At 33.4% G+C, this 25,987-nt stretch overlaps 1 protein-coding gene across 15 annotated transcripts in view; it reads right to left on the bottom strand.

Annotated features, from left to right (window-relative positions):
* LOC143231153 (HEAT repeat-containing protein 5B) overlaps positions 1 to 25,987 on the bottom strand; it is an 82,003-nt gene that overhangs the window by 51,294 nt on the left and 4,722 nt on the right. For 8 of the 15 annotated variants that reach the window (XM_076465802.1, XM_076465805.1, XM_076465800.1 and 5 more), the window contains 12 exons: positions 18,782 to 18,928; positions 17,531 to 17,742; positions 17,313 to 17,421; positions 16,452 to 16,601; positions 15,963 to 16,134; positions 14,617 to 14,771; positions 12,382 to 12,628; positions 11,959 to 12,108; positions 10,922 to 11,169; positions 3,117 to 3,228; positions 2,829 to 2,981; positions 2,109 to 2,208 (listed from right to left, as the gene is read on the bottom strand). In XM_076465802.1, the coding sequence (XP_076321917.1) occupies positions 2,109 to 2,208; positions 2,829 to 2,981; positions 3,117 to 3,228; positions 10,922 to 11,169; positions 11,959 to 12,108; positions 12,382 to 12,628; positions 14,617 to 14,771; positions 15,963 to 16,134; positions 16,452 to 16,601; positions 17,313 to 17,421; positions 17,531 to 17,742; positions 18,782 to 18,910 (1,937 nt within the window). In that variant the 5' untranslated portion in view covers positions 18,911 to 18,928. Of the gene's footprint in view, positions 1 to 2,108; positions 2,209 to 2,828; positions 2,982 to 3,116; positions 3,229 to 10,921; positions 11,170 to 11,958; positions 12,109 to 12,381; positions 12,629 to 14,616; positions 14,772 to 15,962; positions 16,135 to 16,451; positions 16,602 to 17,312; positions 17,422 to 17,530; positions 17,743 to 18,781; positions 18,929 to 23,560; positions 23,702 to 25,987 lie in introns of those variants that run through there. The other 7 variants (XR_013016797.1, XM_076465798.1, XM_076465797.1 and 4 more) reach the window with 3 other exon arrangements.

A 25,987-nucleotide genomic window follows, 5' to 3' on the forward strand; every position in this document is an offset into this window, starting at 1 on the left:
AGCAGTCAAGGGTGTGATGCAACTGCACCTTCTGCCCTATACTTGATATAACCCTAACTATAAGGAACAGATAAATCATGACTTTCACAGTAAGGCAATTCTCATGTGATACTTTTCACTTGTATGGTTTAACAAGATATCAAATTTCATTGTCACTGCATGATACATAAAACCATCCACCAACTTTTTCATACCTGCAATTTCTTGACCTACAACAAGCTTCTGTAGCAAGGTACAAAACAATGTGAAACAATCAATTTATTTGTCACCACTCCAAGAAATATGAAATTTGATATAAATTACTCATTATAATGTTGTCATTCCTCTGACAAGGCATACTTTTTATAGCCTTCAATTTTAATGGTTAAAGAGCCATTAAATAAAAAATTAGTCCCCACTTCCATGTCCATCTGTCATATCATCTCCCATTCAGAAATGGCCAATAGTTATCACTGACATTTAATACCAAGAGAATGCAAAAGTTTTAATATATCAAATAACAGATTATATCATGTCATTTTCTGTAAAGAGAATTGTCTATTTCACTTCCAATTCAAACTATTACCAGATAAGTAATTCTTGTTTTGAAAAGTATTATTTATTATAAAAATAATTATTGGGTTGAGGAATAATTCATGAGCATTTTTTCAGGCTAAAAAATATATTCATAAATGAAACGCTTTCGCAAAATATTTCATGCCATTTGGTAGATAATTTTTTGCTCTAATAGATGGTGTGTTTGATTTTCATATGTCTTTAATTTTTGCTTTCATTTTCAGCTCATTAAATGGAATGTCAAGTGGACAAAATCGAGCATTTTCGACACCATCTGCTTTTCGCATTTAATTTCTTGCAATTTCGTTTAAAACAATGCATACTATATACCTAGGTATTACATGAAATAAAATATCATAATAAATGTTTTGGGTGTAATGTGTTCATGCATGTAATGCTTGAATGAAATTATTTAAAAACGCTCACAAATTATTCCTCAACCTAATAAAATGTAAAAATTAGAAATGTTTTAGGATACATAAGGTTGGATAAACTGAATAACAAAAAAATGTTCATAAGGTATGCTCACAAGCAGATTCTGCATTATGTAATTTAATTGGATGAGTTACTAATTCTATGGCAGGAATATTCATTTAGACACACTTCAAGTGATAATAAAACAAGAAAGTGTAAATAGATGTATACTGTTAAAAGTTTAAAGCTATTTATGATACATAAATGTAATTTCATATTATAATTTAGATTTCAATTTTTTTGTGGCTAAGAATTTGGTCAATCTTACCAAATTCATGTGTAAAGTTGGAGAAAACAAGACAAAATATAAAGTTGTACAGAAAAATAATATTTTGTCATTAATTTGGAGGATATAAATTAAAACAAATGAAATTTGAAATTTTTTTTAAATGAATAAATGAAAATCACTTTACACTGAACACCAATAAACAAAACCACCTGATACATTCACAAACAAATAATGATTAAAAAAATTTAATTTTTTGTGTACTAAAGACTTGTAATGTTTACTGTCAAGCTGTCAAATTTTGTGGAGATATATGGGCTAAATTAAACATTATAGTGTGAAAACTGATCCTGTGAAGAAAAAGTTAGATCAAAACAGCTTAATTGGACAGTGAAGAAACTGTCTCCTCATAAATTTTCTATGATTACTTTGTATCTTCTTTTTGACTCGCACCTGTATGCACACAGCAGTGAAAACATATATCATAATCCCCATAAGAAAAAAATACATGTGGGCTCTTAACAATTGATGTTGAATATTCTGGAGGCTCCCAAAAAAGATAGGAGGCTTACTTTGGAGCCCATGGACTTATCCATCTAGTAAAATGGGTAATTAAAGCTGATACACATACAAGTTTTACTTTGGTTTACCTTAAGGCAGTAAAATGAAAGCTTTGAAAGGCTTCTATTTTTTTCCTTACAATTAATAACATTCTACAGAGTTTAAGAACTAGGGAGTGACTTCAAAGCAGAATCTTTGGATTTTAACCTGAACTTATTAAACTAAATATATTTTTCCTTTCTACAAATAATAACTTTCAGTACAAATTCCAAAAGAATAAAGTCATGTTCACCTTGTTAGCATGGCAAGAGCAGCTTCTACTGGTAACAATAACCTACGCACCACCTCTTCAGAGACAAGTTCTTTACAATGAATCAAAAAACTTGCCATAGCTGCAATGAACAAACAATGTGGTAAATATCTATTCAAGTGCTCATTATTTCAACACTTCATATGTTATTAAACTCAAATGCATTCTGGAGACACTAATAAATTGTCCAAGTTTTATTTTTCAAAAAGTTGTTCATTGTTAAGCAAAAAGCTAAACAATGGGCTATTTGTACAGTGCCCACCAGGAGTATCGAAACTCAATGTTTAACATCACAAGTCCAGTGCCACTGACAGGGGAGGGAAGTACTTTAAACATGGTCTTCAAATCCAATTACTTCATTAGTTTGTAAACCATATACTGAATACCAGAACCAATTATTTACAAGAATAAAATACTGGTGCAATATCGTCCTAAGAAAAGTACAATTAAAACCACAGATTAAGATAAATCAAACCAAAATAAAGTTTGATATAAAATACGCTTTATGTTCTTCAAAGTCCAGGCATTACTCCTAAAAAGCTTTTACCATCTGTTAACTATACAAAAAAAGTGTACTAAGATGAATAAAGGCAATTATGGTCCACCTGGGACTAAATGTGATCTAGCTATTGCTACAGTAAGAACTTTTCTAGGATAATTCAGCTTTTGAAATGTTATACAAACTAACTTTACATGCAATACCTGCTAATGCTCCTGCTCTTCCTTCAAGAGTTACTTGCCACGTGAATGCATCTCCTCTAGCTTTTTCTGATTCTAGTTCTTTTGTTGATCTGGGAAAAGAGTTCTTCCAAAGCAGTAGCATTCTTGGCAGAAGTCCACGGACCACAGGTGGACCTTATATTTGTAAACAGCAAACAGGTATTGAAAATCACAATCTCAATTATAACTGTAAAAAAATTATCTTACACATGCTTTTCTGACCACAAAGTTTACAAATGAGTTATTATTGCAGAGGATAATAAAACTTACCCAACGTCATGACTGCTCCAATCATTAACCAACCAGCTTGAGTGCGTTGGACAGAAAGTCTGCTGTTCTGCGATGCTGTACGAAGAAGATCCTCTGCCACGTTGAATATGATCTTGATGAAAAAGTGGTTATACATGTATCAGTTAGAATTTGATGCAAAAGTAGTGACAGTAAGCAATGTGAGTTTCACTATCATCCAAAAATATATAATATTCTCATAATACAATATTTTAATGCATGATAATATTAAGTAAAATGAGATCTCATTTTAATTGGGCAGTGAACCAAACACAGAACCAATGGATACCTTAACACAGCATAATTCTAAACCTTTAAATCCAACCCGTACCTGAAAATAACCTGCTGGTGTGTGTGTGTGTGTGTGTGTGTGTGTGTATGACACACAAACCAGGTTTGCAAGAATGTAAAGGTTCACACTAATCACTTTTTTTTTAACTTCCATTCTTCACTTCAAACTTTTGGATGTGTCATTTGAAATCCTATCTCCTAGATAAAACACTGAACAACTTGTGGTGTACAGTTTTGTTTATGTAATTAATAAGCAAAGGTTTGATTGTATTTACCTTCTAGTGTAAAGTTTAAATATTTTAAAATAATAGGGTCAAAAGATATAAATTCAGTTAAATTTTCCACTGGTTGAAACATTTTATTTGGGTATACCTTTATGACTAAAATTTATCACCAGAAGAAATGAAAAACACTTCAAATTATAGAATGTAAAACAGTTGCTTACTAGGAAAGGTTTGGTATAAAATTTGATAGGTAATAACTACAGAAAATAAAATGCCATACAAAATAACAATATGTATTGATCAACCAAACAAAGTAAAGAAAATGTTTGGACACCGAAATATATCTTGGAAATTAGGTCACTGAAATAAGGCTATGAAGATAGGGCAATGGAACACATACTTAATTGGAAAAATTCCAAGATTGTATCACTAGATTAATGAAAAAAAACACAAGAGAGAAGGGATGAGAAAAAATAGGTTAGTTGGTTTGGTGTTTTATGGTGCAAAGCAACTGGACTATCTGCACCAAACATCCAGTAAAAAGTTAAAATTAAAGTAAAATTAGCAAAATTCATAAAAGGAAATTAAGGTAAAACAAAACAAAGATTAATTTTTGAATTAAAAACATAAACAACATTAAACTGCTCCTGAATACAAAGGCCAAAATGAGCAATGGTAGATCATCTGTTCTGAAAAAGTATGGCCCACCAAGGAAGGAAAACAGCCACTGGTGGGATGCCTTTGTAAGGAACGAGGTTTCAAAGTATATAGCAAAGACAGTTGCAAATGGCAGAGATGCAAAGAAGGTTCATGACACTGTGTGTATAAGCTCTAAACTGGGGAGGTACAGAAACCCCCACTGCAGAACCAAAGTCCTTCATGATTAATAGAGTCCAGCATCATTAAGGCCGAGGTCCTGGCAGAGCTATAGACCAGTGATCCATAGTCTAGTTTTGATCAACAAAGAGCATGATATATCTTTAGCATAGAACATCACTCTGCTCCCCAAGTGGTGAAAGAGAGGACATGGAGGATGTTCAGTGCTCTTGTACATTTGACCCATAGTTACTTGATTGTGGTATAAAGATCAGCTTACAGTCAAAGATGAGCCCCAAGAATTTTGTCTCAGGGACCACAAGCAGCACAACTTCAATACAAAGATCAGGACCAGGGTGAATACCCTGTTGGCAGCAAAAATGCATGCAAATGGTAAATTTTAGCAAGAGAGAAGTTAACGTCGTTTGCTGTGGTCCGCTTCAGTAAACGAATAAAGGCAGTCTGTAGCTGCCACTCAATATCCTTCATGTTCGATGACTGACGTGAGATGTGAAAGTCATTGACATAGATCCCTTTGCAACAGTAAGAGGGGGTTGTTCAGTGATGGCATTAATCATTATACTGAAAAGTCTGACACTCAAAAGACAGCCCTGATGGACTCCAAGTTCCCACAGAAAAGAATGGGAAAGAGTCGAACTCATATGAACTTCGAATCACCTGTCCATTAAGAAATTTTTAATAAAAATGGGCAAATGGCCACGCAACCATACATATGGAAGTTTCACAAAATACCATACCTCCATGTTGTATCATAAGCCTTCTCAATGTCAAAGAATTGACACAAGATGTTGATACAAGATGTTGTTTGAGAAAAGCTCTTCTGATTGATGTTTCAAGTCAAATCAGGTGGTCCATTGTGAAGTGCTGTCATCAGAATCCATGCTGGGTCGATGAGAGGAGGTTGTGTGATTCGAAGAACCAAACAAGACAAGCATTAACCATCCTCTCTGAGGTCTTACAGAGACAGCTTGTCAAAGCAATTGGACAGTAGTTTGAAAAAATCTTGCGATCCTTCCCAGGCTTAGAAAAAGGTAGGACAATAGCCTGGTGCCAGACATCAGGAAGAACATTCTCCTGGCAGATACAGTTAAAAACAATCATAAGAATAGCAAGAGAAGCAAGAGATAAATGGTGCATCATTTCATAATGTACATCATCAGGTCAAACCGATGTACTGCCAGACCGATGAAGGGCCAGTTTGAATTCCACCAGTGTAAAGGGATGATTATAGTCATCGGGACAATCAGCATGAAAGGAAAGAGGTGATTGCTCTGCCAAAGTCTTGATGGATAAGAAGGTGGAGAAAGAGGCAGAAGTGCTAGATACCCAACAAAAGCTTTCACCCAGAGTATCGGCAATGCTCCAGGTATCAGCTATTTCCTGGCCATCAGAGAGCAAGATCGAGAGGGAAAAAGAATTATATTGCCCACCGACCTTTCAAATCTTGTCCCATATGACTTGTAGTAAAAGATATGCTGGTTATAAACTTAATCCAAGATTCCTTCTGGCTTTGAATGTGCTAAGAATGTGCACAGGCCTGCTGGAAAATGATGTGGTGTGAGAGTGTGGGATACCTACAAAAAGTATCCCAGGTTGTATTTAAGCCTTCCATGCCATGTGGCAGACAGGTTTCCACCACGGACAAGGATACTGTGGAAAACATGTCCAGGTTTTAGGAATACATTAAGCAGTTCCCTGTATAATAAAGTCAGTTACTGCCGCCACTCAGTCGCCTATTGATGGCTTACAGATGATGGCAGGATCAAGTTCTGTGAGAGCAGTGAAAGAGGCCCAGATTGCTTGATCCAGCTTCCACCAGGACATGTGGGTCAGGTGGCATCAACCACAGCCAGTATCTCTCAAATGTTGGAATGTATGTTAGGGACAGAGATGGGTGTTGAAGTTGATTCATCAACTTTTTTAACCATGCAGGTAAAAAGATTTTTAATTTGGTTTGAGAATGATTCTTTTGGAGGCACAAAGAGATCTATCTGCATTTCAACTGTAGAAATGGAACGAAATGCAGCAGCACACGTCCAATATCAAGTGATGGACAACAACTTTTGAGCCTCAAGGTAAGTAATGTTTTGAATCGTTTTCAAACACTGCATGTCTTTTTCTTCCAACCATTTAAGGCAAGAATGACAGTATGATAGGTGATAGCCATTGCAGTTGATGCAATGAGGGTCTGTGTCATACTCATAGGCATCATGGTCTTTGCTATCAAAACGAGCACACATGAAGGAACCATAATATGATGTCTTCGAGTGACCAAACCGCTGACACTGAAAATATCAGAGGGTTTGGTATGGATGGCTGTTCCTTGTAATTAAGATAACCTGCCTTGATGGTGGCAGGTGGATGTGGTGATGTGAATGTCAGAATGAGAACATTGGTAGGCATCCTAATTCCATCTTTGTTAGCAGAAATACACCTCACTGCAGAAACTCCTTGGGTAAAGAAACCAGCAAGAATCTCTGACTCGGGGGTGTTCTTCAAATGCCTCTCAACAATAACTACTCGTGACAAATTCAAAGTAGCATGCGGTGTAACATCAATAAGTATATCCCCAATTGCCTTTGAATACAAGAGGAGTTCACTATGTTGAGATGTAGATGTTTCCGCCAGTATGCCAACAGAGTGAAGCTTCTTTACCGACTTTGGAGAGCCAGCAAGTCCCTCTAGTCCCTTCTGAATGAAAAAGGTTAGTCTGAAAGAGAATGTAGTATAGGAAAATGAGGTACAATAGATGTTACAGATGTTGAAGATTGCTGCCCAGTATCTTCAATACATGGTCGTTTACCTATGGACTGTTTTATCACTATTTAAGTTTTTATTTGCAGGATCCATAATAAAAAAAAAAATATTTCAGAGTCCACTGACTCCACCTACCATGGAGCCCTACGAGGGGATGCACTAGAATGCCAAACAAAGACAGTGCAGCAATTCCAGGGTTTTGTGACCACTATACCCAAACACCAGCATCAGATAGTGTCCACAATACCTGTTGAGAACATCCAACACTGGTACTTGGTTGATCCTAGCCCAAATGGACCAGCCAACTGACCCAAGGGGCCCAACCCCAAGGCCACTGTCTAGAGGAATTCAAAACCAAAGTGGTGTGTTGGGGATGGACCCCTCAACCACCAGGACCCTCTCCTCCCCTTCACAGGTTGCCACGCACGGCAAACACGAGTGGATGCTTAGATCCCAGAACAGGTAAACTGAAAGAACAGAACCTTCCCTAGGAGGTCCCTTCACCAAATATAGGAATCCACACTGAGGGGAAAAAATTAGTAAAATTATATCACCAGCCAGAAGCAGAAGGCATCAAATCAACAAATTGGTGAAAATTTTATGAAGTTTAGGATGTACTACCAAGGTGTTGATGGATATATCACACCAGGTTCATGGAAGAGTTGAGGTGATAAAAAAAGTAAAATACCAAACTTGAGTCATATGGAGAGGGGATGCATGAAAGGGAACACATACACTGTGAACGCCAAGTGACTCAGTTTTTAGGAGCATTAGAGGTGCGTGTCAAATTTTAAAACAAGCTAAGAAAGAAAATTATGTCCTAACACTGATGCCACTTCCCACTGATATGCAAGTCATAACAGGTTGCAACCCATAAACAGTAGTTATGAATATCGTTGATTTTAAAACACCATCAACAATCAACCAAAGCCAAGGAACACTGGTTGTAGCTGAGTGTTTTGGTTAATTAAGAATAAAACATTGGTTTTGGCACATGAGACAAAGATGAGCACTTTTCCCAAGCAACAACACTACACCTTGAATGTGTCAAAACTTTTATTATGTGCTCAGGTGCCAATACATTAAACACTGCAGTTCTTTGAACACTGATAATTGTATTGTAGTGTTTATAATTCAGCAGCATAGGTGTACAAAGACGTTATTTGAGCACATATCAAATCCTAGTTCTCTTTTCAGCACTCATTTGTCAACCAATAAAAAATTTAAATTTCAGTATTAACTATCACATGCCTAGTTTGTAAGCATTATAATTCATACACTTATACACATGAGATTGTACAACTTCTCACTGCTTTCTTTGACTGCACATTTCTAGATGTCATGAATAAATATGCTTTAAAATTTATAATATTGCACTATTGCATCATTTGCTTTCACTTTACATGAGTTTAGACAATTACAAAAACATAAGTTCAGTAGGCCTAACTACATGGCCCTACAAAGTACAAATTTAACTGCAATACCAATATATTGCAAAACACACTGATATTTCTGCTACCTCACATTATGAAAATAATATATATTTACTAATAAAGATTTAAATTTGTTATTTTTTCATACAATATAAAACAATACATGAACACTACTTCTAGTACTTATGCAAAGTTACAGTGAAAGGAACATCTTATGCCCTTGTGTGCCTTTATTGCTGAGCATTATTTGTTTTTCAAGTGGAGGATGAATGAATACAATTTCTGCAGGCCTCAAATATACATTTTAAAAAGAAAAATATATATATTAAATTACTCTACTAGTACACCCTAAACATCTACAACCTTCTTGGGTTTATAAATATGTATGTACTAAATAAAATTAATATCTATTCTGAGCAATGACTTGTTTTGAAAAAAATTATTTTCTCTTCCAAGCTTTTTACAAATGACTATCAAAATCACCTGAAGTACAACTTCTCCTTTCTATTGGTTATTAAAAAATCCACAAGAAATATAGGTAGAACTGAACAAGAGATTTAGAAAGAATGGATTAAGATAAGGAACCACTCCAGTTGATTTGCTATATACATTGATGTCTTAGCAAATCAAAGTGGTGGAGGTTCTGAATTTATATACTAGCTTGTCAGAAACTAAACATCATGTTCCTAATTCATTAATCAACTGTAAACATAAAATAAAATATAGCAACAAGACATGAGGTGCTTTGTGACACAGGATTTGTTGTTTAGTTTCTTGTCATATAAATTTTCTTTTATAATAATAAATTAAAACATATGTAATATTAACATCTCATATATAAACTATGTTTTGATACCAATTTTACTGATATTTAGTAACAATACAGTTAATTATTAAACTTTTAAAAATAAATTGTTAAAAGACAGTGAATGTGCAGTTAGACCTACCCATTGTGAAAGGGTTAATGAGTTATTGAGTATCACTGAGATGCTAATATATATTGTAGTAAAAGTATTCATGAGATGTTCAAATGTTAGAGCAATGCAAATGTTTTATGTTACCTGGCCTAAAAGTTTTCTTTCTTCCTTACATAAATTTCCTCAAGTTGGTGGCTTGTGAGCCTTATCCATGACTTCATATAACAAAGTATTCTGGTACTAAATAAATTATCTTGTAACAGGTGTAAATCAAACCCAATGGCAATATAGAGTCTGTTACATCAACACCAACATTTGAACCTTCTTAGATCTTCAAGTTTTGTTAACCTGAATATGACCAAAGGTCAAACATTGTTCTTTGCTTTATTAGTAAGTGTTAATACCCATACCAACCATTCTGAGATACATTTTTATTTCAGTTTGGTTTCTCATCCTCAAGAATTCAAATGAACAAGTGGAAAATTATGGAGTTTGCTTTTTTTAACCCATGTCTTTTTGTTTGTTTTATTCAGACATAATATTGCAAAAATTTAAAATATTCAACTAGATTCATAATATATATAAAATTCTTTTATTGTTAAAGATTAGCTGAAATGGTTTTCTGTAATAATCTCATTTGCCTATCTTTTTACACAATGGCACATGTTTAGATACAATTTCAATTTCCACTATGTTGTTTCTGTTGATCACACCGATCTGTAATTAAAGGTAGGAATTTTTTTTTCTACGTACTTCAATGAGATACTACATGAATATTAACCCTGATACAAACCTTTAGTCACTTATTCTTCACTCTTCCTATCTGAACAATATAATAACTAAAAGGAATGGTCAATACAGCGATACTTTTAAACCCAATATTGCAAAAGTTTAAGCAGGTTAAATATAATATTTTGTATGTGTGTTGGAGAATTTAATAAAACTGTTTTTTTCTCCATTTAGATGAAAACGAAAATAAGCCATTACAAGAGCTTTCTAATGTCATAACAAGCATCTAATTATTCTTAAATACAATAAAAATCTGACAACCAAACTACCTTCATTTCAGCAACTGTTACATAAAGAACCCAAAATAGGTAGTTTTAAACAATTTTACAAAATTCTCTCATGAAATAACTTCAAAGCCAATATAACTTCTCTACATAACAAAACAAAACAATATAGTTTAACTTCGGTCTATCACACACTATATAAAATGAATGAGAATGGTCTTCAGAGGCGTTACACACAAAAACTGAATAAAATCTCTTAATGCTGATGAGCTCTGTTAAAGAACAAAAAGTCAGTTGTGGTTAGAGTACAAGTACCTTTCCTTTGCTGTGAGGGATACCTAATGCAGTATCGCATGCTGCTCCAAGAAGAGCTGACAAAGCTCCAGAATATCCACAAATAGCCTCAGGTGAAGCTTTAAGGGTGTCTAGTTGCTCTAGACATCTGTCTAGCAATGGAGTTAACTGAGATGGTACAGCTGCTGCTATGGACCTCAAGCACCAAGCAGCTGTAAGTCGTGCTGCACTCGAGTGAATTAAAACTGATACTACAGCTTCTATTATACCTGAAAAATAAAGTTGTTTAAATAAATTTTAATACAGAAGTTCTTTACATAATTATGTAGTAAATACTTCTTAATTTCTATCTTTTAAACATCCTGCATCAAATTCAGAAAAAATAAACAATACAGAAATTATACAACCGACATACAAGTTAGAGAATTTCTTGATTCAAAGAAAAATGTCTAATTTTCATAGCTGTTTCACTTATGTGTTGGTTTGTGGGTTATCAGGCTTCCTTAACTTTGTTTATTTTTACAATATTGTACACTCTCCAAGAAACATTGAAAAAGACACTTTTTTGTTTTGGTTTTTTACACCTAGATTTAAAATATAATTAAATTTTTGGATACCTGAAACAACAAAGCATTTGTTAAAATAGAGTAAACAAAACTTTAAAAAAAACATCCATAAACTTCAGATAATTATCTATACAATAAAGTTGGGAACCTTATGATTAAAAACTATTATACAACAATATTTTTAAGTAATAAAATGCTTTACCTAATTGATGAATCAGTGCATTCTAATCTTAACTGTTCACTGTGGTATATTTAACGTAAAACATAACCAGGTTAGTTTCATTCTACGTAAGTAGCTTGCTTTTAAAGCAGTTGACAATTCTCAATTTTTAGAGCTGAAAATATTTATTTAATACAACTGAAGTATTTATTCACTCGAAGTGTTCTATTGAACTTTATTTGTACAAGAAGACATATATCCTTTAAGATTCATTTTAAAATCCATTTAACCCTTCTGTACTAACTAGACCTATTAATAAAACTGTGGACTACCTGAAGAGGAATCATTCACTACAGAAGAAGCTGTAGTTCCCAGACTAGATATTAAACAACCAAGCTCTTGCAGAGCACACACAAGAACATGCTGAGCCAGTGCTGCTTCTTGCAAACCTTCTTTACTGCCAGAAGACTCTGCAGCTGCATCTGAAAATGACATTAATAATCATACTACATGACAGAATGAACTATTTACTACTGTGGCCAGACTCGTGAAAATAAGGAACCTAATACATTTTAAAGCACAAACTTCAGTTTTCTTCAAGGTTTACATATAGTAATATTTCTGCTCTTTTTCTTTTATGTTTATGACATTTAACTTATTTACACAGATAAACAAGTTTTTTTGTAGAGAAAAATTTAGTTCCATAAATGATGATTTAATATTATTTACTATACATAATTCAAAGTAAAACTTACCTGCATTTGAATACTTCACAATAATCTGCACTAAGTCTTTGCAAGCTGCTACCTGAGCCTTTTCTCCGAGCATCTTGCCCAAAACTGAACGCAAAATGAACACAATGCATTTGCGGCTGTAAACGGCATCAACATGTGAGGTTGCTGCTCTAGGACTAGAAACAAGTTCCAGAAGGTGGACAAGGAGGGTGTTCAGGTTCCTCTCTAACCACAAGCCTCCAAGTTGTCGGACCAAAACAACATATGCCTAGAAGCAGAAGGTAAAGTAATCCTAAGGTTAATTATGTTGGGAAAATATATATACATAAAATTTATATGCAAAAACGGCTCGTTTGGGTTGAGAAAATATTTTACATGGAAGAGCGAACAAAGTTTCGACCTTCTTTGGTCATCGTCAGGTTCACAAAGAAAGAGGTAACTGACCGGAAGCTGACCACATGTTTGAAAGGGGTTGTGTAACTGAGTGTAGGAATGTAGAGGGTGGTGTTAGATGTTTGAATATATAATTTTATTTATTTTACTATATTAATATAGGTATAAAGGCGTTCCTTTATATTGGTTTATTTTGGGTTTAAGTTGTTGTATAAGTAAGGCTTCTTTAATTTTGCGTTTGTTTATGTTTGTTTCTTTATTTAGTATTTGAGTGTTTTCCATGGTTATGTTGTGTTTATTTGACTTGCAGTGTTGAAAGCGTGTGAAGGTGACTTTTTATGTTTTTTGAATCTGGTTTCCATTTTTCTACTTGTTTCTCCAATATAGAAGTCGTGGCAGTTATCACATTGTATTTTGTAAATAATGTTGGTGTGGTATTTGTCAGTATAGTTTTTACATAGTATAGACCTCAGTTCTGTGCCTGGTTTTTGAATAAATTTGGTATTAACTGGAATGTCATATTTTGTTACTAATTTTTGCCAAATGTTGGTTATTTGTTTGCTGATGTCAGGAATATATGGTATACAGCAGTATATGGTTTCACAATTTTTTTGATTCGTGAGATATATTTACTTTAGTTGGTTGATTTTGCTTTCTGTCTAGGTGTGTTCGCTCTTCTATGTAAAATATTTTCTCAACCCAAACGAGCCGTTTTTGCATATAAATTTCTCAACAAGTGGGTTTCTTGACATCACTGATTATATACATAAAAACTCTCATCTTAAATCTTTGTTAAGTGGCACAACATGAGAATAACAAATATATTTATTCTTTACCAACTTTGGATGAAATGATTAATGAAAAATATTCAAGTACACACAGTTTCACTTATAAATTACAAAAATAAATCAAACAGAAGAAATATACAACAACTTTGCAAGTGTTTCACAAACAAGGCTAACATTTAGAATTTATTCTAAAACTTTTTTATGAAGTAATGGTTAATACTAATAAAAATAAATATAAAAGGTTATATATGAAAGTGAAATTTGTTGACTACACAACTGTTCAAACTTATAAAATTTTAAAACATAAATTTTCTAAGTCTATGAATTTTGAACAAAACTACTACCCCCCCCCCCAGTATACTGTTAAAAATGAACCTACAATTGTGCATTTAATGTATTTTAAAACCTCTCCAAAAATATAGACACATCACTAGGACAAGGTTATATTTATGGTGTATAGTGTTACAATATAAACTGACAACTCAACTTCAGTAAGAAGTGAGCGTGAACTACAGTTGAGAATTTGTATCTTGTTATTAATCTACAATAAGCCTGAAATAAGCAGAAATACAAGTACTCTCTTCTTAAACTATCAGCTATCAATCTTTCACGATTGTGCTAAATGTTTAACTGACTTGTTTGTTCTATTAAAACAAGGAAAAAGGTAGAATGTTAAGAGATGTTGAAATATGAAGGGTTAAATATACTAAGCTTCTAAGGTTTATTAATACAAAAATAAGGATTAGAATAAGTGACATTTTATTAATAACCTTTATATTCATAGCTTTTCAATTATTCAGCATTCAAATATAAACTAATTTAACAATAAATGTTAACTACATACATTTACCTACCAATTTATGTACTTAAAACATTTAATGCAATTTTTTTAAAATACTAATTAAGAGAATTATTTCTTTGTAGATGCTTATTTGTAAAGAAAAATATGGACTTTTTGACTTCCAGACTTCTGTGAACAACTACCAGAAGTGCATACAAACAAATCTTATATGAAATTGAGATATGTTGCATGGTAATGTGAATGACTATGAAACCAAGTTAAAATTGAACTTACATGTGTCACTCCAACCCTGATTTCTCTACTGACATTAGAACTACCTTTTATCATCTCTCCTGCACCACCTTTCAAGAAACCAATACCACCACGAAGAAACCCGGAGGACATCAAAGCTAAAACTTCTTCAAAGGTGGCAAGGCGATTTTTACCCACTATAAAATAGTCAGTAATACAATTTAATAAAAGTAAAAATTTAAAGGAAGTACACAGCTTACTATCACTGATAAACAAAACAGTCAATAGTCTAGTTTACAAATCAAATTTAAGAGAAACCCTGTACAGGCTAACACTATGACTTTTGATACCTCTTTGTAATATTACAGAATCACTGAATGTGTAGCAAATAATTCTTATCAACAAAATAACTAAAAATTTTAACTTTTCAAACTTATAAAATGAATACAGTACAAAAACATGGTTCCTTTTTTGTTTCAAATCATACAAATTAATACTTGAAAAATGTTTGTATGTAATAATTGTTGTCTAAGTAAAAAACTACATGATGAGCTCTTTGTATTGTGCCCATTATTGGTACTAAAAGCAAATGTTTAGCATTATAAGCCCTGAAGCTTACCACTGAGCCATCAGGGGACCAGTTATTTTCAACAATTTATAAATGTCTGTTTGAAAATTTGAGAACATGAAAACAAAACAAAGCATCGTTTAAAACATGTTCATAAAACTTCTAAACCAATTTAGATTGATAAAATTTCAGCTCTTCATATTAAAAACTAGCACATTTATCCTTTTTTTTTCAACAAACATACAATTACAATTTTCACTGTGAAACTTAGTTATCTGAACTGGATTTAATTTACAGATTCAACTAATGAAGTTCACAAATCTTACAGAATGTTCTTAGCTAAGATGTGGGCTTTTCATATTGATTAAAATTCCAAACAATTCTATGAAACTATTACAAATATGTACCAGATCATAAAAAATATTATCATCTCCTGCAGGCTACATTTAAATTAAAACTTTTCTTTCTTTAAATTAAGTCTCATATTGCATATAAAGACAAAGACACTTAAAAAATAGGATTTCATTATCTCTTCCATTATTGTGAAAATTCTTTTGAGGATGAAAGAATATTTGGAAAGCTTCTACCATCAAGTTTGTGGAGATTAACTAAAAAGCAAAAGGAAGCTCAACATACGTTTTCCATCTGTTTAATAACAATCAAGGTATTCTAAACCCACCATAAAGTACATCGCACGTAAGTGGTGACTTGGATATAGTTTCTTTAAACACAATGTAAGTACTGACAGTTTTTTTTTTTTTTGTTTATGTTAAACAGTGTAGCATTTGTACTTATCACATGAGAAATTTACTTCACTGACCTGCGGGCTGTGAAGCCTGTTGAGTGGTAGCAACAAGCGTCCCGAGCAGGTTAGCAACAGCACATCGAACTTCATAGTTAGACCCTTCAAAGGAACGAAAACACAGTGAAGCCACAGTCTCCAGTTCGGATGTATAAACAAACGGCACATGTTTGAGCATCTCCTGTAAACACTACAAGGAGATGCAAACCAAACAGTTTGTTGATCAAACAGTAAATGATCAGCATCATTTTTAAAAACTTATTGAAAAATACAAAACAAAAAAAATTACCATACTAATACTCCTACCAAATAAAACAGTAACTCAAAACATACTGTGTGTGAACAGAGCTAACAGTAAAATAACTGCTATATTAAGAATTGGATGCTTATAAAGCAAAAACCATTACATTTTAAACATTACTTATACTAAGTTAGGAAAATATTACCAGAAGTACATTTATTCAGTAAAGCCAGATGTCAAAGAAAAGCTAACTGCGATTGACTTACCTGGGCAGCGGCACATCTCACTGGCATAACACGGTCAGTCATACAGTGCCTAGCAGCTTTAAAGATATCTTTATGAACAGATCCAGCAGCTGTTCCCATACCAGCAATAATCTTCTCCATAGTTATCATGGTTTCACAGCGAGTCTGTGACTGAAAATGTTGTAAAATAAAGATTCATAAATTATACTTAAACACTATCATGTTAATTACTTCAGAGTCAATAATACCAAATGCATTTAGGCAAGTTATATACAAACTTTGAAATATTAACACAAGTTCCTTCTGACAGTTAAAAAATCTCTATGAATAACTTATAAATTAAAACAAAGTACACATACACATATATATACATACATACATACATACGTGTGTATATGTTACATCAGGTATAAAATTATTTATCACCCAAAAAACGATTTATTCTTGAGATCACAGACAAGACATTTACAAAGTTGTACTTCAAAAAACATAAATTTGCTAATATTTCTATATAAATGTTCTGGTTGACACAAATGATTACATGAAAAACAACAAACCTGCTTTTACATCATAAGAAACATCTAAATCACTTACTACTACTCAACAATTTGATATTACACCAATTATATACAAATACATCACATATGACATATTTGGTGATAAATTTGTACCCAATATTTATCGATATAGATATGTCTTCAATAATTATAATGCACTGATGACCCTTACCAAGACAATACCTTATATCATTTCACAATGTATAATTATTCACAATTCTGCTAATTACTAGATTTTGTTGTTTTTTTTTTGGGGGGGGAGAGGTAGCCACAAAAGTAATGATTCCTTTTCTTCCCCAAATCTAGACCAACTGAATGGTCTTACCTCAGCATTCTTCAATGACTTCAGCATGACTGTGACAGCTTCTTCATGTGACCTTCCCATCATTCTTCCCAGCTTTTCATACATGGCTCCAATACAGGTGATTGCCCCCCTGGTAACAAAAGCAAAGTCAAACTAAAAGAAAAAGATTCAAACACACAAGCAACATATTTAGTTCGTCTAAGCTACAAGGATCAGTTGATGGTACTACAAGTACTCACAGCCTTGTTGGTAAGACACTTGGAGAATCATCCTTATTTTTCAAAATATCTGTGCATCTGTTGACTGCTTCAAAGAGGAGAAATGTATCTCCAACACTGAAGAGTGTTGCAAGACATCGTCCAATTAGTCTTCTGGTAGGAGGTCCAGGTGACTCTTGGACTTGATTCAACAACTGTTCTACTAGTTTCTTCTGGCATTCTTTAATGTCTGACTGTAAAATGATATAAAAAATGTTACCTCAAGGCTGAGCCACAAGGATACTCCTTGTCTTCCTCAATCCTCCTCCTTTTATGGTAGATGAAATAAAGAAAAAACAAACTAAACTATGGAAAAAACAGAAACATGAATTGGCCAAGAAGTAAATATTATAACATAGATGAGGGAAGTTAAGTTGGAAAGTTCTACAGCTTCCTGTTATAGACATTCTAATTTATTCAATTTTATAAATTATGAAAAAAATAGCACAAAAAACTTCGTCTGGACAAAGCTCACTGAGGCACAATAAAGAATTTGGCATACCTTAACCTTAAACACAAAATCAGACAATTTTTATTGTTTCTTCTAACTCTCACAGCACATATTTTACAATAATGCTTGAGGGAAAATGACAAGACATTGTATAGTTTCAAAAAAATTTGACAAATACGTTCAAATATATAAATCTATCAGTGATAGTTATTAAAGTCAGTTAACAGTAAAACTACAGACCACTAACAGTAATACACTGTTTTACTCAGTAGCTAGCTTTGTGTCAAAACATGCAAAAAAAACAGAAATTCAAAAATCAGAAAAATTGTTCAAGCAAGAACACAAACAAAATATACACACATACTCCTCATTACAATTAACAGTGTTATAAATGTTTGGTTTTTAATTAAAAGAAAAATGTACATTAAATAACTCCTAGAATTAAAACACAGTTTATTATTCTTTACACTCGGAATGTCCCTAACATACAACAAAATATACTGAAACAAGCAGAAACTGGATCTGAATTTCTTGATTTTAACATCACCAAAGATTCTCTTTTGAGCAAGATAAACAAGGTAGTGTCTATAAAGTATCAATCACTAAACATCTCACCAGCTATGAAGGATAAATTGGAAAGTAGAAAATAGCTCGTAATTCTCCCTGATGGACGTTCAAACTCACACACACATACACAAAATTAAAAAATATACATGAACTACTATCTTATACGAAGAATTCTGGTAATCAGACGAGCATGCTTTAAACAATTCTTATCTCACCTTCTGAGCTGCTCCAAGCACTTTATCTAAAAATCGTAACCATTCAAAAACAAAGACTGGCCTTTTTGCTTCAGCTATTTGACTCAATGCCTCCTCATTTAGAGTCAAACTGTGGGATAGTTCCATCATTTTGACCTGTTTACGAGTCTGAAAATAGGGAAATATAAAAGTTTCTATTCAAAACATGCATTCTTTTCTCTCCTAACTTACAGTTTTGCACTTAAAATGTCCAAATAAAATTAAAAATTGTTTCTTACAGAAATTAGAAAACAGCACAATATCATTCCCTATACTTTCACTTTTTATATAGAATATCCTGTATTTTATAGAAGAAAAACATGTCTAGCAACTACAATTTTATTCTACATTCACTTCCTTAGGGCCATCATGTTAAAAAAATATTAACTTTTCCAAAACCTATTGCATATCATATAAAAATTAAATTTAAAAAATACTCAACACTTTTAAGAACTTTCTAAAAAATTCAAAGATGAGCCAGTGAATGTTTACTGAAATTTATTTCACAGTAGTAAAATATTGTCTGTTTTGAAGATCATGGTGAAAGCAGGTTGGAATTACAATATTTCATTACTTATTTGAAACTGGTAGCTTAAAGGGGAATATCCTTTCTTAGCAGTGGTACAGAATTCAAATCTACCAAGGCTGTGCTCTATAGGAAGACATACACATGCTTATGGTATTGAATAAGTTAAGGTTTTGTTTGGTGTTAAGCAGAAAGCTATAACAAGCAACTTGTGCTATGTTCATGGGTATAAAAACATGATCTTAGCATTACAAGTTTTCAGCCTCGTTACTGAGACACTGGTAGGCAAACGAGTTAAGACAGTATCATTTACAACTTTCTAAAACTAATTTCCTTACTTCTCTCTTGTATATTTTATCACATAAAGCAAAATTAATGACCTTAATACCTGCTTCTATCACAACTGTATCAAATAGAAACAGTCAAAAGTAACTATAAACTGAAAGCCATTTTGGTTATCATTGAGATACTAGTAACGGGTTAATATCTTGATGACTTTACTTAGAAAATTACATAACTGGTCTTAAGTGGTGGATTATACACTTATGTATTATACCACTGTGCAGAAAAACAAGTTCTTGACCTACAAACACAGATACAGAATGCAGTATTAATTCAAGGTTTTCATAATTTGTCTTTAATGCCCAGTGTCAAAACAGATTATTAGTAAATATTAAGAGGTATCTGTTGCTTATATAAATATTACGAGTACTAAAATGAATAATAATTTCATGGGGTCACACTACTCTATGTAGTTTTGTGATAAAGAACATATATTGTTTTAAAACTTTCATATATATTATATTAAACATAATGCTCGTAACCATGATATCATGCATTAACTTGTCTCTCAGTCTTACTCAAATTTAGTAGTAATATCTATTATTAAACAACATGAGATTTTAGTAGTATTAATAATTAATCCAATATAGGGAATTTTTCTCAAAACTGAATAGCAGCATGATTATTTTTACAAAGAAAAGGTTAATATGAAACATGAGCAGCCCCTAGTTTTCTCAATACATTACCTTTACATTACTACACATTAAGCAAGATTCTAAATGTTTGACTCTTGACAAAAGTTTGAATGTTTAAAATAAATATTAACACCCCCATCACAGACATTTATAAACAGGGAAACAGTACCAAACTGTTAACAATATTAAGCCTAAAATATGATATGAAAGATTTCTTTTCACCCAAAGTAAAAACTGAATATATATTCTGTGTCTTATAAGCTCATGATCTTCTTTGATTGACCGTACTTTCTGCTGTGGACTGTAATTTCACCTATTTTTCATGAGAACAGTTTGAGTTGGCAATCCAAAGAAATAAAATTAGGCCTTTTATAAAGATAATGTGTACATAAATCTTTGAAGTTTGTTTTTCTTCACTCATTACATAACCAAACCAAAGGAAGTTTCTAATATCATCATCAAACAGTCAATCCAGTGTATAATACCATACAATAAATTTGGTGTAATATCATCACGTTATTCACAAACCTAAATTAATTTAGCTAAAAAGTATTTAAAAACATCATAAATATTAGTATTTTGATTTTTACAATTTTTAAATGTTAAATGATGCAGTTGCAGTGTATGTTTTTTTTTTTTTTAATTTCACACAAAGCTACACAAGGGTTATCTGCACTAGCCATTCCTAATTTAACAATGCAAGACAAGAGGGATGGCAGCTAGTCATCACTACCCACCTCCAACTTTTGGCTACTCTTTTACCAGCAAATAGTGGGATTGACTTCACATTATAGTCCCTATGGCAGAAAGGGCAAGCATGTGTGGTGTGATGGAGATTCTAACCCGCGACTCTCAAATTATGAGTCAAGAGCTTCAGCCACATGACCATGCTGGTCCTGCATTGTGTGTATTTTACATTTTCATGCAGAAAGTTTGGAATTAAAACTAACTTCATTCTACATTAATTATTGTGCCTGAAGTCTGAAGACAGTGTTTCCACTGGCTTTTCATATTTTTTAGCACTTGATAAAATGTTTTCAAACATAAATGACAAAATAAGTTTATATAACTTTAAAGACATTTCAACATTCAATGTAATTCATTAAAATACAAGGGGGATGTATTTTCATTTCTGCCCAAGTGTAAAGATTTTTGCCTGTAAACATAACAACCTACTTTATTTTAGAATTTTTCTACACATCCTATAAGATACTTCGGCTAAGAACTTATCACCAACTAACAATATTGCATCTACTGCTCGATTTCTTTTCTTAACTTCATACAGGCCTCGGTTGAAGCATTGATATGAAGTCATATTATGCAGTTTAATCATTCACTAATGAAAAAGAGCTATAAAAAGAAGTTTAAGTATGTTTGGATGGTTTGGTTTGTTTTTAGAATTTTGCACAAAGATACACAAGGGTTACCTGCACTAGCTGTCCCTAATTTAGCAGTGTAAGACTAGAGGGAAAGCAGCTAGTCATCACCACCCCCAGCCAACTCTTGGGCTATTCTTCTACCAATAAATAGTGGGATTGATTATCACATTATAATGCCCCCAAGGTTGAAAGGACAGGCAAGTTTGGTGTGACAGGGATTTGAACCCAAGACCCTCAGATCACGAGTCGAGCGCCTTAACCACCTAGCCATGCCATGCCATGCCTCACTGGGTGGAGAACGAATTAGACTATCACAAAATCGTATATATATATCATGTTATGAATTTTGTAATAGTTTCTGTAAACAATCCTTTTGGTTCCTTTTACCAGTGAAAGTACTTTTGTGTTAAATTACACCTGTTTTAAAGCAATATAAATTTTCTTAGACATTAATTCAAGAATTTCCTGAAAAAACAAAAAAACAACAGGGTTTTTGTGGTATGCTCTAATCAATTAATCAAATATACTTTACGAGTCCATCAATTAAGTTAGTATACACCATTAATTGTCCTACTAGTGTTGTACGGCCATATTTTAAATACAAATGACAAAAAACAATGTTTCATCAAAGCTGCCATTGCACACTCACCATTAACAAAAGTAAGCTTGCAAGTCTACTAATATACCATACTTGATGATGAGAAACCCACATGAAATAAAAATGTATCTCAGAACAGCTGATATGAGTATTAACTTTTATTGATACAGAGAGAATAACGTTTTGACCTTCCTAGGTCATCTTCAGGTAAAGAAAGAGAGAGTTTGAATGTGACCGTTGATGGACGTGTCTTAGGGATGAGAGTATAAACAGGTATGAGATTGTAAGTGGTGCTGCAAGTGGTCCTCAACCATTTATACTCTCATCCCTAAAACACGTGAGATTGTAGGGGGTGCTGCAAGTGGTCCTGGACCCATTTATACTCTCATCTCTAAAACACGTGCCCGTCAACGGTCACATTCAAACTCTCTTTCTTAACCTGAAGATGACCTAGTGAGGTCAAAACATTGTTCTCTCTGTACCAATAAAAGAATTAATACCCATACCAGCCATTTTGAGATACAATATACCATACAGCCCCTAAATAATGCCTCCAAGGGTATTACAAACTGTAAAAAAACTAGTAGTGGTGTTAATTTTCGTATTTGTAGTAACAGATTACATTTTTAACACGATTTGTTGATTTCAGTGGTAATAAGTGTGTGTGTACCATGTGCTATCTGTCCACTACAGAAAATCAAACCAAAGTTTAGTGTTGTAAGTCTATCAACTTACTACTGACTATCCGTTTGTTAAAATCTTTTGCACAAGTGCCATATCCTAAACATAGTAACTGCCAAGTAGCGATTGTGACATGAGTAACCTTATTTTGCATTAATACATTATTTCTTTAATAACTGAACAGAAAAACTGGAAAATTTAAACTTGTGTCTCAGAACAGCTGATATGGGTATTAGCACTTTTATTGATAAACAGAGAACAAAGTTTTGATCTTCCTAGATCATCTTCAGTTTTTGAACACTGCAAATAAAAAAAACACAAACAATAGATAACACCCAGATATTAGGTAGGGGAACAAATATAAACAAATGGAATATAATTTCAAATGGGTTTCTTCATTAACAATTAACTAAAACAAGCTTTCTTTTCTTTTATAAATAAGATTTAAACTCAGTTTCCAGACATTTATTTACAAAAAATATATATTTTTTTTGCTTTTTATTTTTCCTAGTCTGATATATTTATTGATGGTGAATAAGAAGGTTTCAAATAAAACTTTTCAACGAAGATATCAGGTTTTCTGTTCTTATTTTAACTTACTGAAAGTAGAACTAAATTTCTTGTGTGAATAAATATGAGGGTTTCTAATTTGAAAGAATAGGCTACTTTAGTTTTTACAAAATTAATGAATAGTGAAACTCTTATCAAGTCTAAACAGCATATCATCCACTAATTGGCAAATGGAGTTGTTTGGTTGGTTTGGTGTTTTATGGCATAAAGCAGCTAGGCTATCAGGACCAATCATCTGGTAAAAAGTTAAATTAAAAAAATTTAGTAAAATTCATAAAAGGAAATTAATGTTAAACAAAACAAAGTTTAAAAAAAAAACAGCATAAAACCAATGTTTACATCTAGTCTACAGCAGTAAGAGAAAAACTACAGTAATACAAGCTGTAAAGTACGTTCTGTAGCATAACTGTAATTATCATAACTCTCCAGAAAGACTAACAGGTAAGTACAAAAACCATCATCAGTTACCTGAAGCTGTTCTTTCCAGTCCTGGTTCTGAGTTATTTGATGTTATGGCCATTTTTAAAGCAAAAAAGGAATAAAAGCTTTAAAATATGTGTAGCAAAATTTTAATAATAACTTGCCAGGATGACTAGTGGGTAGTTTAAACTGCAGTGTGAGTCACCTGAAGTTGGTCTTTCCAGTCCTGGTTTCAAGGTATTTGATGTTATGGCCATTTTATGATTTCACATCGAACTAAACTGACTGTGATTCTTTAAAGGGAATCACATTAAAAAAAGGTCTAATGTATAAATTAAAAACTTAAATGGCATTATAAAGATTAATGGCCCTTAAAAAACTAAAAACATTTTCAAGGTGGACAGTGTCAACATCACCAATGAACAGTCTAACATTATGGACAAACCTTGGGACAGAACTGTTTAAAATGTTGCCCTTGTTGAAAGTCCTGGCAATGGCAAGAAAGTAAAATGTAGTTTATTGTGACCCTAGTGTTACACACTGGTGCATCAATTCCAGATAAAAGAAAACGAGTTGAAAAACTGTGACCAATGTGTAGTCTAGTTAGAACAACTTCCTCTTTCCAATCCTTATGAAAAAAAGAGGGCCAAAGTCCAATACAGGGTTTTATTTGGAAAAGCTTGTTTTCGTGTTGCTCACTCCAAGTCAACTGCCAGGTGGCACAGAGCTGAGCCAGAGCAGATAAATTTAGCTGCGGTGTTGGCAAGGTTCTTCCCAAAAATACCAACATGGCCTGGTATCCAGTAAAACTAGATAGAAGTAAATGTTAAAGAGAAATGGGCCAGCTGGTTTTGAATATCGACAAGAACAGGGATGAACTAATGTGAAGTGATTCCAGGGCCAGTAGAAAACTTAGCAACTCAGTATAAATAGTGCAGTTTGAGTACTGCTTAGCTTCTATATGATCCAGGGCAAGAGAAATGGCATATAGTTCAGCAGTGAATACAGAAGCTGCAGAGGGGATTCTGCATGCAACCACTGAACCACAACAAACCATGGCATAGCCCACAGAGTCACCTGATTTCAAACCATCTGAGTAAACAGGAATGGAAAAATGGTTTGAAAGACATTCAGCAAATAGCAGACAGTATTTCCAATCAGGAGTGTCTGCTTTTCTCAGATGACTTAAAGATAGGTCACATTTAGGAACTGTAAGAAAGCAAGTTGGGATGGGCTGACCAGTGGATACAACAATGTTATCCAAAGACAGACCCAATTTATCCAACTGTGCCTGGATATGAAGGCCAAAAAAAGCAATGGAAGATTGTCTGTTCTGAAAAAGTATGGCCCACCAAGGAAGGAAAACACAACCTCACGTTGTATGCTTTGGTAAGAAACAAAGTTTTGAAGCATATAGTAAAAACAGTTGCAAACAGCAGAGGTGCAAAGAAGGTTCATGATACTGCATGTATAAGCTCTGAACTGAGGAAGTACGGAATGCCCCAGTGCAGAGCCAAAGTCCTTGATGAGGAATGGAGTCCAGCATCTTTAAGCCGAGGTTCTGGCGGAGCCATAGTCCAGTGATTCATAGTCAAGTTTTCATAAAAAAATAGCACAATATATCTTTACCACAGAACATCGATCTACTTCCCTAGTGGTGGAAGAGAGAGGATGTTCAGTGCTCTTGTACATTTGACCCATAGCTGCTTGATGTGTGGTATAAAGGTCAGCTTATGGTCAAATCTAAGCCCCAAGAACTTGCAAATGGTTGTAGAGAGAGAGAAGATAAATCTGTTTGATGTGGTCCACTCCAGTAAAGGTTTGAGGGCAGTCTGTAGCTTCCTCTCAAAATACCTCATGTTCAACGACTGATGAGATGTGAAAGTCGTCAACAGAGCCCATTTGCAACAGTGAGAGGAAGTTGTTCAGTGATAGCATTAATCTTTATACTGAAAAGTGTGACACTTAAAACACAGTTCTGAGGGACTCCAAGTACCTGTAGAAAATAATAAAAAACTGTTGAACCCACATGAACTT

The sequence above is a fragment of the Tachypleus tridentatus genome, chromosome 10 (genome assembly GCF_004210375.1).
Source record: "Tachypleus tridentatus isolate NWPU-2018 chromosome 10, ASM421037v1, whole genome shotgun sequence".
Classification (NCBI taxonomy): Eukaryota; Metazoa; Arthropoda; class Merostomata; order Xiphosura; family Limulidae; genus Tachypleus; species Tachypleus tridentatus.